Source organism: Myiozetetes cayanensis, unplaced genomic scaffold (genome assembly GCF_022539395.1).
Source record: "Myiozetetes cayanensis isolate MyiCay16 unplaced genomic scaffold, myiCay2020 scf851, whole genome shotgun sequence".
NCBI lineage: Eukaryota > Metazoa > Chordata > Aves > Passeriformes > Tyrannidae > Myiozetetes > Myiozetetes cayanensis.
This window is the reverse complement of record NW_026088132.1, coordinates 2,644-19,185: the sequence shown is the minus strand read 5'-3', so window position 1 is coordinate 19,185 and position 16,542 is coordinate 2,644. Positions and strand designations below refer to the sequence as shown.

Genomic DNA, 16,542 nt, shown 5'->3' with positions numbered 1-16,542 from the left:
TCATAACCCTCACACACCTCAGAATGGTGCAGGCTTCATAAAGCCCCTGTCATCATAAGGCCCATAAACCTCCTCATGGGCTGCCATCATGAAAGAGATGTTGTCATAAATGCCATAAACCTCATAAAGGCTCTGTCCTCATAAACACCATAAATGTCATAAAAGCACTGTCCTCATACACCCCATACACCTCATGACAGAGCTCTCATCATAAAAGATCTCTCTGCATAAAGCCCATACAGGTCATAAAGGTGCTGTCCTCAGAAAGCCCATACCCCTCCTAAGAGGCTCTCCTCATAAAGGCCATGTCCTCATAAACCCCATAAACGCTGCTGCCTAAAAGGTTGCAGAGGAAAAGACTCCAGGCCCAACTAGGTAGGAGGTCACAGAAGCAGCAGAGGTTTCCATGAGCCTCCAGGCTCCAGCAATACAAACACACACCCATCCCTTCCAACGCAGGGGTTACAGTTTTTATAACGATTTCCACCCAATGCCCGTCCCGTCCCCGCCCCGGTTCTGCCCCGCTCTGCCCCAGGAACGCCCGTGGGGAATTGAGTCTGGGGGAGTTTGGAGCTTTGAGCCACTGCAACTACAACTCCCGGCGTGCCCCGCGGGGAAAAGGGGGCGGGGCGGGGTCTGTGCCGGCGGTGCGCGCGCACAGCCCCGCGGTGGCTGCCGGGAAAGCGATGGCGGCGACAGCGGGATCTGCTCCGACTTTGTGAGCCCTGGCGGGGGCTGCGGCGGGGCTGGGGATGCGCTCGGGGGCTGCGGGGAGCGCGGCTGTGGGCGGGAAGGCTGGAGGGCTCGGCAGAGTGGAGAGGAGGGGCTCGGGGGTTCCCGAGGAGGTTTTGAGGTCCGTGAGGGGCTCCCGGGGGGTCGCGGAGGGGATTTGGTGTCCTGAGGGCGCTCAGAGGGGAGGGTGAAGGTGCCTGAAGGGGTTTAGGGGGTCCCTGAAAGGGCTGGGGCCATGGAACCCTCGGGGGGGGGCTGTTTAAACGCCATGGCTGCACTGCGCAGGCGCCGGCGGAGTTTTCACAAGGGAACTCTAACTCCCATAAGGCCTCGCGCGGCGCCGCCATTGCCGCTCGTGCCACAGCTCCCCCTGCCGGCTGGGCGGACCGACCGCAGGGAAAAGTGAATCTTAATGACCCCCCCCGAACCCCAGAGACCCCCAAAACTCAACACACAGACACCCTACAGGGAGGGGGACTCAGGGGGTCCCTAAAGCCTATAATTGGGGTTCAGGGGGTCCCTGAGCCCTCAGGGGAGGGGTCCTGGTAGTGCCACCCAAAGTCTTGGGGGAACATGAACTGCATATGGGTAAAGGGATCCCAGTGCCCCCAGTATAGCCCAGTGACCTCCTAGTGGCTCTCCGCATGGCCCAGTAACCCCCCCAATTACCACCCAGTGTTTCCGAGTGACCTCCCACTGCCCCCCAGTATGGCCCAATGATCCTGCAGTGAGCACCCAGTAACACCCAGTATGGCCCAATAACCTCCCAGTGTCCCCCCGTGTGTCCTGGTAATCCCCCAGTAATCACCCAGTCCCTTCCAGTGCCTTCCCAGCATCCCTCAATAACCCCCCAGTCCCTCCCAGTGCCCCCTGGTTCCCCCCAGTGTGTCCCAGTATCCCCCAGTAATCACCCACTACCCCCCAAGGCCCCCCAAGTGTCCCCAGTGTCTCTCTACATGTCGTTGAATTTTCTGTGAGTGTGAAGGGGGAATGGGGGTTGGTCTGGGGTCAGAGGGTCCAGAGGGGGCTCCTGGGGGGTAATAGAGGGTTGGAGACACGTAGGGTGAGGTTTGGGGACAGTGGAATGGGGGGCGTCAAGGGGGGAACTCGGGCCATGGGGATGCCCTGAGGACATTGGGGACACCAGGGGGATCTCGGGACTCACCTGCTCGTGGTGCTGCCCCTCCTCTCCCACCCAGGTGACCCTGAGCAATGTCCCGGAGGTGAGCCCAGAGCAGGCCCTGAGGTGGCCCTGAGAAGAAGTGGAAGGCAGAGGTGGTGCTGAGGCAGGAGAGCCCTGTGCTGGGGAAGTGGCTGAGCTGGGAGTGCCCAGCAGGGAGAAGGTGCTGTGTCCATGCCCTGTGTGCCAGGTGAGCTGGGGCTTTGCTGCAGAGCTGCGGGCGCTGATTGGAGCGGCTGCAGCTGCTGAGCTGGTGGCACCCAGGAACACAAAGTGTGCCCGGCCACGGAGCCTGCAGGGAGGAGCAGGGACAGCCCCAGGGGAGCTCTGGGGGGCCGGGAACCTCTTGGCTGGGGCAGGAAAGAGCCGCTGGCCACGAGGACGGGGTGTTGGTCCCAGCCACTGATGGGGCCGAGCAGAGCATGAAGCCTCCTCGGCCACCTCATGGGTGACACTGTCCCCTCCCTGCAGGACACTGCCCCCAAGATCTTTGGGGGGACCTTTTTGTGTCTACTGCTGGTTGCTGCTTCATTCTGGGGACCTGGGGGCCCCTCTGCAATCCCATCCCTGGGGCACAATCTGCTCTCCAGAGCTCGACTGACTCCATGCAAAGTCTGCAGGGAAATCTGTGCTCGCAGCCCAAGGATGTCACGACCCCCCGTGCTCCCCCCAGGCTCTTTGGGACAAGTTCCTCCTTCCTGGGGGAATATCTGGGAAGGTGGCACCCCCAAAAGCGAGAGTCAGAGAACAGACCCTTTGGACCCCCAACACTCCCAGCATCCTGAAGTGGAATCCCAGACAGGGGAGACCCTGTAAACCCCAGAGGGGAGAGACCAGAGAAGGGGAACACCTGGGACAATTGTTTTGGCATGAATCTTTATGTTTTGGATGAACCTTAACTTTCGGAAGTTTCCGAGGGGATTCATCTATTTCTGAGGTTTTTTACCTCAGTCTCAGTGGTTTTGGGTTTTCTCACTGAATCGGTGCTTTAGGTTTTTCTGGGCTGAATCGTTATGTTTTGGAGGTTTTTATGGTCCCAGGATGCCCGGTGAGTCCTAGGGATGGACTTGGGCAGGAGGAACCCCCAAGCCAATGCGCTCAGCCCTTGTTTCTTCCCCAGCAGGATTTGTCCTTCCCAAAGCTTGGGCGGATGGAGGAGGAGGATTTGAGGAAGAGGAAAAAGCCGTGGGCCCCCCAGGCAGGTGAGGAGGAAGTCAGTGCCCCTTTGGCCCTGTCTTGTGGTGCCTGTGGGGGCCAAATTTGGGGGGGATGTGCTTGGCCTTCCCTCTGGGCCGGAGGCAAATCCCCTGCCTGTCCTTCTTCCTTCCTGCCCCAGGCCCCGAGCTGAGGACGGAGAGCACGGAGGACAAATCCCCCCGGCAGAGCCTGGTGGGAGATGCTGTTTTGAAGGGCTCCCCGGCGCAGGAAGGCAGTGGGGAGGAAAAGACCAGGAGATGCCCCTGGAGGAGGGGCTGCAAAGCCAACCCAGGGAGCTCTGAGGAGGAAAGACCCGGCCTGCACCAGGAAGGCGGCCGGAGCTTGAACCGGAGCTCCGAGCTGGTGGTCCCTGAGCAGCCTCCCAGCAGGGAGAAGCCCTTCAGGTGCTTGGAATGTGGGAAGAGCTTCAGGGTGAGCACCCACCTCCTCAGGCACCAGCAAATCCACAGTGGTGAACAGCCCTACACGTGTAGGGAATGTGGGAAGAGCTTCAGGCAGAGCTCCAACCTCCGCATCCACCAGCGCATCCACACTGGGGAACGGCCCTACAAGTGTTTGAAATGTGGGAAGAGCTTCAGTGACAGCTCCAGCCTGAACCGGCACCAGCAAATCCACACTGGGGAACGGCCCTACACGTGTAGGGAATGTGGGAAGAGCTTCAGTGACAGCTCCAACCTGATCCAACACAAGCTCATCCACACTGGGGAACGGCCCTACATGTGTGGGGAATGTGGGAAGAGGTTTCAGGACACCGGGAATCTCCTCAGGCATGAGCAGACACACACAGAGGAGAGGCCCTTCCGCTGCACCGACTGCGGGAAGGGCTTCAAACAGAACTCCAACCTAGTCACCCACCAGCGCATCCACACCGGGGAGAGGCCTTACAAGTGTGGGGAGTGTGGGAAGAGCTTTAACCAGAGCTCCCACTTGACCAAACACCAACGGACCCACCGGTAAGGGAAGCCCCTCGAGTTCCCCAACTGTGGGAAGAGCTTCTACCGCTGCTCCCGCTCTGTCACCCGTTGGAGAACCCACCTTGGGAACAACCTTTTGGGGACCCACATTCTCGGTGACTCATATTGAGAACAGCCTTCTTGGGGACCCACATTCCTTAGTGACCCCTGGTTTATTGTCGTGTAGCGAATGGTTCTGATTAAGATGGTTTTTTTTTCTTGCATCCCATCGTTCGTAAATTGCGTAGTGCAACCCTTTTATACAATTTCTGAGTAGGGATTACATCATTATACATGTATATTCATTACATTGCAACATCTACTTGTAATATTCATATATAGGCGGAGTCTTCAATTTGCGGAGGATTAGAGGTGGGAGATCCGGAGCCTTCATCGGGGGAGGTGGTCGTCTGTTTGGTCTTCCTCGGTGTAAACTTTTGAACTCTTCTCAAATCTTTCTTAATTTGGGTAGTTTTCTTGTGATGTTGGCAGCGTCTTGGTAACCTTGGCCCATCTTAAATCTGCTGATACTACTATCTCTTTGTTTTGTGTTATTTTATGGTTTTAGTATCCTTTTTATCAACATGTTCTGTTCCCTCGGACAATTTATTACCTCCGTGGTTTCCTAATGCTAAACTTTCCTGTAGTGCTTTACATTTTGTGTTTTAACCTCTTGTTTCTCGAAGACTGCTTCCTTTTGAGTGGCTTCAAGCTGATGTCTCTCCCATACCTCTTTAGCTCTAGGATTACTCCGAAGCCCAGGAATGCCCACAGGGGGGTCCCTCGTGGGTGGGAGGGGGGAAAAGGTCGGGGTGTGGAGCTTTTTCCAGGCTCCGTGGAGCTTTTTCCAGGCTCTGGGGCAATCAAGATCCCGTGGATCCCAAACCCTGGGGGGGGGTGGAGGAGGAGGAGGATGAGGAGGAGAAAGGAGGAGGATATGGAGGAGGAGGAGGTGGAGAAGGAAGGAGGAGGTGGAGGAGGAAGGATGAGGAGGAGGAGAAAGGAGGAGGAGGAAGGATGAGGAGGAGAAAGGAGGAGGAGGAGAAGGAAGAGGAAGGAGGAGGAGGTGGAGGAGGAGGAGGTGGAGGAGGAAGGAGGAGGTGGAGGACTGTCCCAGTTTAAATGAGACAAGGGTCTTTTGCTGAGGGTGAGTTAGGAGAAAAAAACCCAAGCTTTTCTCTCTAAGCAATTTTAAATCCAAAATTAAAAAGCTCTGATTGAAGAAGAAGAACAAATTATGGAAAAGGAAAAATAACAGCCCTTTATTAAAAGCATGTGTGTATTAACAGAAACACCAAAAAAAACCAAGTAAAACAATCAAATAACACTCCTATACCCACAAATAATCCCCTTCAAGAACAAACTGATAAACCAGCAAAAGGAAGAGTGAACAGTTCAATTTTTTGCGCCCCTTGGTACAATTCCAGCCACAGTCAATAGGAGGCGCTGTTGGGTTACTAGAGATGCAAAACTTGTAATGTCCTGTACCATTCACCAGGTGGGGCTGTTGGATCACTGGAGGTGCAGAACTTGTAATGTCCAGGAAAAAAACAACAAAACAACAACAAAAACACCCCTCAGTTCCCCTTCCCTTCCCACACTGGGACAGGAGAGAGGGAGTGGGTGGGGGAGGGGAAGGGAAAGGAAGGAAAACAGCAATCAAACAGGAAGTTCTCCCAATGGAAGAAAACTCACGATCTTCAGCTGGTTAGAGTTCGCTTAAAGCAGGGCCTGCAGCCAGCAACAACTGAGCAGAGAGCAGCATCAAACTCCCCACTGACAGGAAAAAACAGAACGAGGTAGCGTAGTAGACTTTAGATCCTTCATCTGCCTGTTTCCTAGGAGACTATCTCTCGGCCATTAGTGGACCGGCTGATTCTTTTGTTCACCTGATAGCTACCTGATGGCCTATACACAGGGCACACACGGCAGGGGGAAGAGAAAGAAAAATTCCTTGCTAAAATCGGAACTATGACAAAACTTGACAGGAGACCAATGGCAAAAGCATTCCATTGTGATGGGGCCAGAAGCCCCTTGCATTCTTGGTATGAACTACCTAAAAAGAAGATACTTCAAAGACCCAAAAGCGTACCGATGGGCTTTCGGTGTAGCCACGGTGATTGAAGAGAAGTCCAAGCAATTGTCTGCCCTATCTGGCCTCTCAGAAGACCCTTCCGTTGTGGGACTACTCCGAGTCAAAGATCAGCAAGTGCCAATCGCCACTGCAACTGTACACAGGTGACAGTACAGGACAAACCGAGATGCTGTGATCCCCATTCACAAGATGATCAGGAAGTCAGAGAGTCAAGGGGTGGTCAGCAGAACACACTCACCCTTCAATAGCCCTATCTGACCTGTACATAAATCCGATGGAGAATGGAGACTGACCGTGAAATATTGTGGCTTGAATGAAGTCACGCCACCATTGAGTGCTGCTCTACCAGACATGTTGGAGCTCCAGTACGAGCTGGAGTCCAAGACAGCGAAGTGGTATGCCACTATTGATATTGCTAATGTGTTCTTCTCCATTCCCTTGGCAGCAGAGTGCAGGCCACAGTTTGCTTTCACCTGGAGGGGTGTGCAGTACACCTAGAATTGACTACCCCAGGGGTGGAAGCACAGTCCAACCATTTGTCATGGGCTGATCCAGGCTACCCTAGAGAAGGGTAAGGCCCCAGAGCACCTGCAGCACATCGATGACATCATCATATGGGGGAACACAGTAGAAGAAGTTTTTGAAAAAGGGCAAAGGATCATCCAGATTCTCCTCGAGGCTGGTTTTACTATCAATAGAAATAAAGCCAAGGGACCTGCCAGAGAGATTCAGTTCCTAGGGGTGAAATGGCAAGATGGACGTCGTCAGATTCCAACAGACGTCATCAATAAGATTGTAGCAATGGCTCCGCCAACAAACAAGAAGGAGACCCAAGCTTTTCTGGGAGCCATAGGCTTCTGGAGGATGCACATCCCAGAGTACAGCCAAATTGTGAGCCCTCTTTATTTTGTGACCCGTAAAAAGAATGATTTCCAATGGGGTCCTGAACAACAGCAGGCTTTCAGACAGATCAAGCAAGAGATTGCACATGCCATGGCTCTTGGACCAGTTAGAACGGGACCAGATGTAAAGAATGTACTTTACACTGCATCTGGAGATAACAGTCCCTCCTGGAGCCTCTGGCAAAAGGTGCCTGGTGAAACATGAGGGCGACCACTTGGCTTCTGGAGTCGAAGCTACAGAGGATCTGAAGCTAACTACACCCCTATGGAGAAGGAAATACTGGCGGCATATGAAGGCATACAAGCAGCTTCTGAAGTGATTGGCACTGAAGCACAGCTCTTCCTGGCACCCCGACTACCGGTGCTGAGTTGGATGTTCAAAGGGAAAGTGCCTCCTACGCATCATGCTACCGATGCCACATGGAGCAAGTGGATTACTTTGATTACGCAACGTGTCCAAATTGGAAACTCGAATCGCCCTGGAATTTTGGAAATCATAACTAATTGGCCTGAAGGTGGAAACTTCAGTCTGGCAGATGAAGAGGAAGAAGAACCAGTGAGTCGAGCTGAAGAAGCTCCGCCATATAATCAACTGCCAGATGAAGAGACGCGTTATGCTCTTTTCACTGACGGTTCTTGCCGTATTATAGGAGGGAACCGGAAGTGGAAAGCAGCTGTTTGGAGTCCCACCCGACGAGTCGTGGAGGCCACTGAAGGTAAAGGCGAATCGAGTCAGTTTGCAGAACTCAAAGCTGTCCAATTGGCCCTAGACATCGCAGAGAGAGAAGGATGGCCAAGGCTCTACCTCTATACCGACTCATGGATGATAGCCAATGCCCTGTGGGGATGGCTAGAGCGATGGAAAAACATGAGTTGGAAGCGTAGAGGAAGACCTATATGGGCTTCTGATTTGTGGCAGGACATTGCTTCTAGAGTAAAGAAACTAGATATGAAAGTCCGCCATGTAGATGCCCATGTACCCAAGAGTCGAGCCAAGAACATCGTAACAACAGAGAAGCGGATAGAGCTGCGCAAATTGAAGTGTCACAAATAGACCTGGACTGGCAACATAAGGGAGAGTTATTACTAGCCCGATGGACCCACGATGCTTCAGACCATCAGGGCCGAGATGCCACCTACTAGTGGGGTGGATTTAACCATGGACACTATTTCCCAGGTTATCCACGACTGTGAAACCTGTGCTGCTATCAAGCAAGCAAGAAGATTGAAGCCCCTATAGTATGGTGGACGCTGGGACAAGTATAGATATGGAGAAGCATGGCAGGTCGATTATATTACGTTGCCACAGACCTGCCAAGGTAAGAGTTGTGTGCTTACCATGGTGGAATCAATCACTGGATGGTTAGAAACATAATCAGTGCCCCATGCAACAGCCCGAAATACCATTCTGGGTCTTGAAAAGCAGGTCTTATGGAGACATGACACTCCAGAGCGAATTGAGTCAGACAATGGGACTCATTTCAAGAATAATCTAGTGGCCACGTGGGCACGGGAGCATGGTATTGAATGGGTCTATCACATTCCATATCATGCACCTGCTGCTGGAAAAATTGAAAGGTATAATGGACTGTTAAAAACAACTTTAAAAGCACTATGTGAGGGAAAATTTAAGAACTGGGATAAGCACCTAGCCAAGGCCACCTGGTTGGTAAATACTAGAGGCTCTATCAATCGAGCTGGCCCTGCTCAAGCAGAATCCCTCCACATTGTAGATGGAGACAAAGTTCCAGTGATTCACCTGAGAGGTATGTTGGGTAAAGCTGTTTGGGTTACCCCTACCTTGGGCGAGGACAAACCCATTCGTGGAGTTGTTTTTGCACAAGGGCCAGGGTACACCTGGTGGGTGATGAGGAAAGATGGAAAGATACAGTGTGTGCCTCAAGGAAATTTATCCTTGGGGAAAAACTAACTTTGTGCTTCAAGTTGTTTTACAGGAGACCAGTCGCCAAATGAGAGAGACCTGACCAAAGCCTGATACCAGTATCTGACGATGAGACAGTGAACCAGTCCTAAACCTGAACTGTGATTGTAATCAAAGTACCAAGGATCTGAACCGAGCTACTGTTGATGCTGAAGCCGATCTTCTACCACAAGACAACTACTCCAAAGGACTATATATATAAATATGTGTATATACGCTGGATATAAGCAAATACATGACATATAAGTGTTACGTAAAAATAGTATGGAGTAAGGGGTGGAGAATTTAGTAGTTTTAAGACTAGGCCTTCCTTGGTGACCAGGTTGTAACCAAGGAACCAAGGCCATGTTCCCAGTATTCCATACGATTTTTACGTAAGGAAGAGTATAAATAAGAAGAGAGAGGAAACACTCGCTCTCTTTCTTCTGGTGGACCGAAGGCCTAGGTAGCTTTGCTGTCGCTCTGCCCGGGTGAGGGAGTGAGGCCTAGCGCATCTGGTTGGCCTTGGGAGGCAGAGAGTGCCGGCGGTCGTGTGGTGTGGTTCGCTATCTCTGGAGGGAAGTATTTGCATTATATCCCTTCTTATTCCTTTTTCCTTTTCCCTTTCCCTTCCCTTTTACCCTTTGAGGGGTTCCTGTATATAATTTTATATATATATATATATATATATATATAAAAATCTTCCACTTAAAATTCAGTTCGGTTTGGGTTCTTTTGATTTTCTTTTTCGTGATCTTTTCGATCAATTGCACGAGAGTGAGAGGGAGGGAGAAGGCTTTGTCCCTGAGGTCCAGGCACTTGGCTGGGAGCCAAGTCCAACCTGGGACATTTTTGGAGGTTCCACCGAGAGAACCCGGAGGTTGTTTTGGTAACAATTTCTGGGCAGGTGGCCAAGTTCTGCCAAACATTGACTTTGTTTGGGAACAGTACCGGGATCGCAGCGAAGAGGGATTTGTTTATATAAATATACCTCTTGTTTAAGAACAGTAAGGACAACTATAATAATAATGGCCACTTTCTTAATTTTTAATGTACTTTTAGCAGCTTTCGCACTTGTTTTAGATTACTACATGTGGGACAATCCAAATCCAACAGTGTTCAATTGGCGAGACATCTGGGAAAGGTATTCTTCCTATCTTGACATTAAACGCTGGATCCTAGAAATTCCCAAACTGACTGTTGCCTCTAATGAATATCTAAATTGTTTGACAACAATTTTGTTTATGATGAATGTGATGAACATGCTATTTAAAATTGGAAGGATTGTGTTACGCTCGTTCCCTTGTTATAGGAAAGGCCATACCTCAAAGGGATTAACCGGAGCTTTGGAAAGGGGCTTGAAAAGGGCAGTTCCTGGTTGGCAAGGAGCATGGGAAGAGTTTGGTAAATGGATAGGGTGCTTAGCACCTCCCATTAGTTGGGACTTCACGGCAGCACAGGCCTTTGATCCTAATGAGATAACCCATCGTTTAATGGAAGGTTGTCTTACATATAAGGATCCAAATACCGAAATCTCTGCTCTATGCTGGGGCCTGGCTAGTGCTTATCGAGCCGCTGTAGATCATGTTCAGAAGACTAAGGCGGAGACAGGGACACAAACTATGCCAGTCGGAATGGAGTCCACCAAGACCAGAGTCCAGATGCCACTTGGAGCCAGCACAGTTTGGACCAAACCTGCTGACACTGGAGTTCCAATTATGGACTTTATGAACATGGGAACTCCAACCACCTCTATGACCAAGACTGGGGCCCACACTACAGATCCTGAAATCACTATTGCCCCCATAACAAAAAAGAAGATGTGGATAAGGGATGATGCAGGGTTCACAAGCCTAGCCCCACGACTGAGGCGTGTAACTGAAGAAGAAGAAGAACTAGCTGTGAGAGAAGGAGCACGTCCCAAGGAATTAGGGGCGTGTCCAAAAGAGAGGGAGATGCGACCGAAGGAAGAAGGGGCAGCAGCTCAGATGCCTGATGGAACACAAAAGCCAAGGAGAATGTTGACACCTGAATACACTCTTCTTGACTGTTCCACAGAAGAGATGGAGGACTATCTGAAATCCTCATCCCAGGGTCCAGAGGACTATTCGTTACCTCCACCCGCGAGAAGCCCATCCAGGCACCGTGCTCGGTCCCCATCTCCACAAGCCAGAAAACCATCCCTGCAGCAGACACAGCCCCCGCCTCAACCTCCACAACACAGAAGCCCATCCCCGAGGCATGTTCCGTTTCCACCTCCACGTGAGAGAGGCAGAGTGGAAACAGTTCCACACAGATACGTCAAAAGAGAAGTGGAAATGGATAGGAGGGATGTCCATCCAGAAGCGGGAGTCGTGAGAACATCGGAAGTATTACGATCATTGACCCCAGCAGAGCTCCGGGATTTGAGAAAAGATTATAGTCGCCGGCCTGGTGAGCGGATTCTAACCTGGCTGGTAAGATGTTGGGATAATGGAGCTAGAAGCCACATGCTGGAAGGTCACGAAGCACAGCAGTTGGGATCCCTGGCTCGAGACCGTGAGATTGAACAAGGAATTGCACGAGAGCCATATAGTCATAGCCTCTGGCTTAGGATCCTCAATGCTGTGAGAGAGAGATATCCATTTAAAGAGTACTTAACAAGTTCTCCAGGAAAATGGACAACTGCGGAAGAAGGTATTCAATATCTACGGGAACTGGCCATGCTTGAACTCATCTTTAGTAATCCGGATTATTATGATATCTTAGACCCTGCGAGTCTCCCATGTACCAATCCAATGTGGAGAAAAGTAATTAAAGGTGCCCCTGCACAATACATCAACTGTCTAATTTCAGCATTCCATCCAAAGTTGGATGAACCGGATGTAGAAACAATGTGTCAATGGATACAGAGCATAGCGGAGAATTTTGAAGATCTGTCCGATGTCCGACGTCAACCCATCCGCTCTAAGGGAAAAATGGAAGGAGATTATGAATATTCCAATTATGAAGATGACTACGAAGACAGAGATAACAGCGTTTCCCGAGACTACAGAGACACACCAGTAAAGCGATCTAGACCACGAACTCGACCTCAATCTCGATCTTGGTCCAGATCTCGGTCAACAACTCCTCTCCCTACACACAGAAGGAAGGGCCCTAAACGCGAATCACGTAATCAGCTGTGGTCCTACCTGCGCAAACAGGGAGAGAACATGAAGAAATGGGATGGACAACCCACTTCCAAACTTCAGGTCAGAGTGAAAGAGCTGAAGCAGAAGGAAGCCAATAAAAAACTTGTCTTTGTAGTTGATGTGGATTTTGTGGAAAAGCAATTGTGATCTCCACAACACAAGAAGGCTGAAGTCCACTTTCTTGACAACAGGAAGGCCGCTGGTGGAGCAAAGAGGATATCTGACACTGAATGCTCTGACAAGGACCAATAGAGGGGCCCTGCCTTCTGCCAGGAGGAGGAAAGGAACCAGAAGGATAATCGAGTTTACTGGGCTGTGTGGGTTCGATGGCCTGGCACATCGGATCCACAGAAATACCGAGCTTTGATAGATACCGGTGCCCAGTGTACACTAATGCCGTCTGAACACAAGACTATGGAGACTGTGCCTATTTCTGGAGTGACAGGAGGGTCGCAAGAATTGTCAGTGGTAGTGGCCGAAGTAAGCTTGACTGGAGACCAATGGGAAAAGCATCCCATTGTGACAGGGCCAGAAGCCCCCTGTATCCTTGGTATTGATTACCTGAGAAGAGGATACTTCAAGGACCCGAAGGGGTACCGATGGGCTTTCGGTGTAGCCAAGGTGACTGAGGAGAAATCCAAGCAATTGTCTGCCCTGCCTGGTCTCTCAGAAGATTCTTCTGTTGTAGGATTCCTGCAAGTCGATGATCAACAAGTGCCAATAACCACTAAGACAGTGCATAGGCGACAATACCGGACCAGTCGAGATGCTGTGATCCCTATTCATAAGATAATCAGGAAGTTGGAGAGTCAAGGGGTGGTCAGTAAGACTCACCCTTCAACAGCCCCATTTGGCCTGTACGCAAATCCGATGGCGAATGGAGATTGACAGTGGACTATCGTGGTTTAAATGAAGTCACGCCGCCATTGAGTGCTGCTGTGCCAGACATGTTGGAGCTCCAGTATGAGCTGGAGTCCAAGACAGTGAAGTGGTATGCTACCATTGACATAGCAAATGCATTTTTCTCCATTCCCTTGGCAGAAGAGTGCAGGCTGCAGTTTGCTTTCACGTGGAGGGGCGTGCAATACACCTGGAATCGACTGCCCCAGGGGTGGAAACACAGTCCCACCATCTGTCATGGGTTGATTCAGGTTGTACTGGAGAAGGGTGAGGCCCCAGAACACATACAATACATTGACGACATCATTGTATGGGGGGACACAGCAAAGGAAGTTTTCGACAAAGGAGAGAAGATTATCCAGATTCTCCTCAAAGCCGGTTTTGCCATTAAGAAGAGCAAGGTCAAGGGGCCTGCCAGAGAGATCCAGTTCTTAGGGGTGAAATGGCAAGATGGAAGGCACCAGATTCCAACCGATGTCATCAATAAAATTGTAGCAATGGCTCCACCGACAAACAAAAAGGAGACCCAAGCTTTTCTGGGAGCCATAGGCTTCTGGAGGATGCACATCCCAGAGTACAGCCAAATTGTGAGTCTTCTTTATTTTGTGACCCGTAAAAAGAATGATTTCCAATGGGGTCCTGAACAACAGCAGGCTTTCAGGCAGATCAAGCAAGAGATTGCACATGCCATGGCTCTTGGACCAGTTAGAACGGGACCAGATGTAAAGAATGTACTTTACACTGCATCTGGAGATAACGGTCCCTCCTGGAGCCTCTGGCAAAAGGTGCCTGGTGAAACATGAGGGCGACAGATTGAAGCCCCTATGGTATGGTGGACGCTGGGACAAGTATAGATATGGAGAAGCATGGCAGGTCGATTATATCACGTTGCCACAGACCCACCAGGGTAAGCGTTATGTGCTTACCACAGTGGAAGCAACAACTGGATGGTTGGAGACATATTCAGTGCCCCATGCAACGGCCCGGAATACCATTCTGGGTCTTGAGAAGCAGGTCTTATGGAGACATGGCACTCCAGAGCGAACTGAGTCAGACAATGGGACTCATTTCAAGAATAATCTAGTGGCCACGTGGGCACGGGAGCATGGTATTGAATGGGTTTATCACATTCCATATCATGCACCTGCTGCTGGGAAAATTGAAAGGTATAATGGACTGTTAAAAACAACTTTAAAAGCACTATGTGAGGGAAAATTTAAGAACTGGGATAAGCACCTAGCCAAGGCCACCTGGTTGGTAAATACTAGAGGCTCTATCAATCGAGCTGGCCCTGCTCAAGCAGAATCCCTCCACATTGTAGATGGAGACAAAGTTCCAGTGATTCACCTGAGAGGTATGTTGGGTAAAGCTGTTTGGGTTACCCCTACCTTGGGCGAGGACAAACCCATTCGTGGAGTTGTTTTTGCACAAGGGCCAGGGTACACCTAGTGGGTGATGAGGAAAGATGGAAAGATACAGTGTGTGCCTCAAGGAAATTTATCCTTGGGGAAAAACTAACTTTGTGCTTCAAGTTGTTTTACAGGAGACCAGTCGCCAAATGAGAGAGACCTGACCAAACCTGATACCAGTATCTGATGATGAGACAGTGAACCACTCCTAAACCTGAACTGTGATTGCAATCAAAGTACCAAGGATCTGAACCGAGCTACTGTTGATGCTGAAGCCGATCTTCTACCCCCAGACAACTTCTCCAAAGGACTATATATATATATGTGTATATATACACTGGATATAAGCAAATACATGACATATAAGTGTTACGTAAAAATAGTATGGAGTAAGGGGTGGAGAATGTAGTAGTTTTAAGACTAGGCCTTCCTTGGTGACCAGGTTGTAACCAAGGAACCAAGGCCATGTTCCCAGTATTCCATACGATTTTTACGTAAGGAAGAGTATAAATAAGAGGAGAGAGGAAACACTCGCTCTCTTTCTTCTGGTGGACCGAAGGCGAAGGTAGCTTTGCTGTCGCTCTGCCCGGGTGAGAGAGTGAGGCCTAGCGCATCTGGTTGGCCTTGAGAGGCAGAGAGTGCCGGCGGTTGAGTGGTGTGGTTCGCTATCTCTGGAGGGAAGTATTTGCGTTATATCCCATTTTATTCCTTTTTCCTTTTCCCTTTCCCTTCCCTTTTCCCCTTTGGGGGGTTCCCTGTATATAATTTTATATATATATATATAAATCTTCCACTTAAAATTCAGTTCGGTTTGGGTTCTTTTGATTTTCTTTTTCGTGATCTTTTCGATCAATTGCACGAGAGTGAGAGGGAGGAAGAAGGCTTTGTCCCTGAGGTCCAGGCACTTGGTTGGGAGTCAAGTGCAACCTGGGACAGTTTTGTGTCCAAAGTTCTGCGCTGAAATGGCCCGTCTCGGCCCCACATGGGCTAAGAACGAAGATTCCTCCCAGACAAAAGGTGCCAGTGCAGGAAGCTCCATGTGTGCATGGAGTGTCAAGGGTTGCTCACCCATTGCATAGGACACTTGGAGGTTATGGGGTTTTTCTCATGGCTGGAACTTCTCTGACTTGGTGTCCGTAGCCCCGCACTGAAATGGCCAGTCTGGGTCCCCAGATAGACTAAGAAAGAAGATTCATCCCAGACAAAAGGGGCCAGCGCAGGAAGCTCCATGTGTGCATGGAGTGCCAAGGGTGGCTAACCAACTGCACAGGAGAGTTAGAGGCTAAGGGCTTTTTTTCTGACTGGAACTTCATTGGTTCGGTGTCCGAATCCCCATGCTGAAACGGCCCGTCTGGGTCCCCAGATGGACTAAGAACGAATGATCCTCCCAGACAGAGGTGGCAGCTCAAAAAACTCCTTGTGTGCATGGAGTGGTAAGGCTGACTCACCCATTGCACAGGAGAGTTTGAGGTTAAGGGCTTTTTTTCCTGCCTGGAACTTCATTGGTTTGGTGTCCAAAGCCCCACGATGAAATGGTCTGTCTGGGTCCTCTGATTAATTGAAAACAAAGATTCCTCCCATTCAAATGGTGCCAGCTCAGGAATTTCCATGTGTGCATGGATTGCCAAGGATGGCTCACCAACTGCACAGGAGAGTTGGAGGCTAAGGCCTTTTTTTCCTGGATGGAACTTAATTCGTTTGGTGTCCAAAACCACGCCCTGAAATGGCCCGTCTGGGTTTCCAGATGGACTAACAATGAAGATTCCACCCAGATAAAAGGCTTCAGGACAGAAAGCTGCATGAGTTTATGAAATCCCAATATTGGCTCACCCATTACACAGGAGAGTTGGAGGTTAAGGGGTTTTTTTCCTGCCTAGATCTTCACAGGTTTGGTGTCCGAAGCCCTGCACTCTAATGGCCCATCTGGGTCCCCAGATGGACTAAGAATGAAGATTCCTCCCAGACAAAGGTGCTAGCTAAGAACGCTCCCTGTGTACATGGAGTGCTAAGGCTGGCTCACCCATTGCACAGCAGAGTTGAAGGCTAAGGGGTATTTTTC

The 16,542-nt window shown here is 50.3% G+C and overlaps 1 protein-coding gene across 3 annotated transcripts; it reads left to right on the top strand.

The window, feature by feature from the left end:
* Window positions 1-672: 672 nt before the first annotated feature.
* Window positions 673-4,840, top strand: LOC126652434 (zinc finger protein 239-like). 3 transcript variants are annotated; one of them, XM_050339170.1, is made up of 4 exons: window positions 673-718; window positions 1,932-2,102; window positions 3,036-3,114; window positions 3,249-4,840. In XM_050339170.1, exons 3-4 carry the CDS (start codon window positions 3,063-3,065, stop codon window positions 4,085-4,087), a joined length of 891 nt encoding a protein of 296 aa, XP_050195127.1. In that variant the 5' UTR covers window positions 673-718; window positions 1,932-2,102; window positions 3,036-3,062; the 3' UTR covers window positions 4,088-4,840. The 3 variants fall into 3 exon arrangements, with proteins under 3 accessions (XP_050195127.1, XP_050195125.1, XP_050195126.1); XM_050339168.1 differs by lacking the exon at window positions 673-718 and adding an exon at window positions 758-853; XM_050339169.1 differs by lacking the exon at window positions 673-718 and adding an exon at window positions 758-853 and having other exon boundaries at window positions 3,033-3,114.
* Window positions 4,841-16,542: the final 11,702 nt, after the last annotated feature.

Excerpts from the sequence above, each read along its gene's own strand:
- LOC126652434 (XM_050339170.1), top strand. The coding sequence starts at position 3,063 with ATGGAGGAGGAGGATTTGAGGAAGAGGAAAAAGCCGTGGGCCCCCCAG. Across the intron at positions 3,115-3,248 it reads GCCGTGGGCCCCCCAGGCAG|GCCCCGAGCTGAGGACGGAG; the intron begins GTGAGGAGGAAG and ends TTCCTGCCCCAG.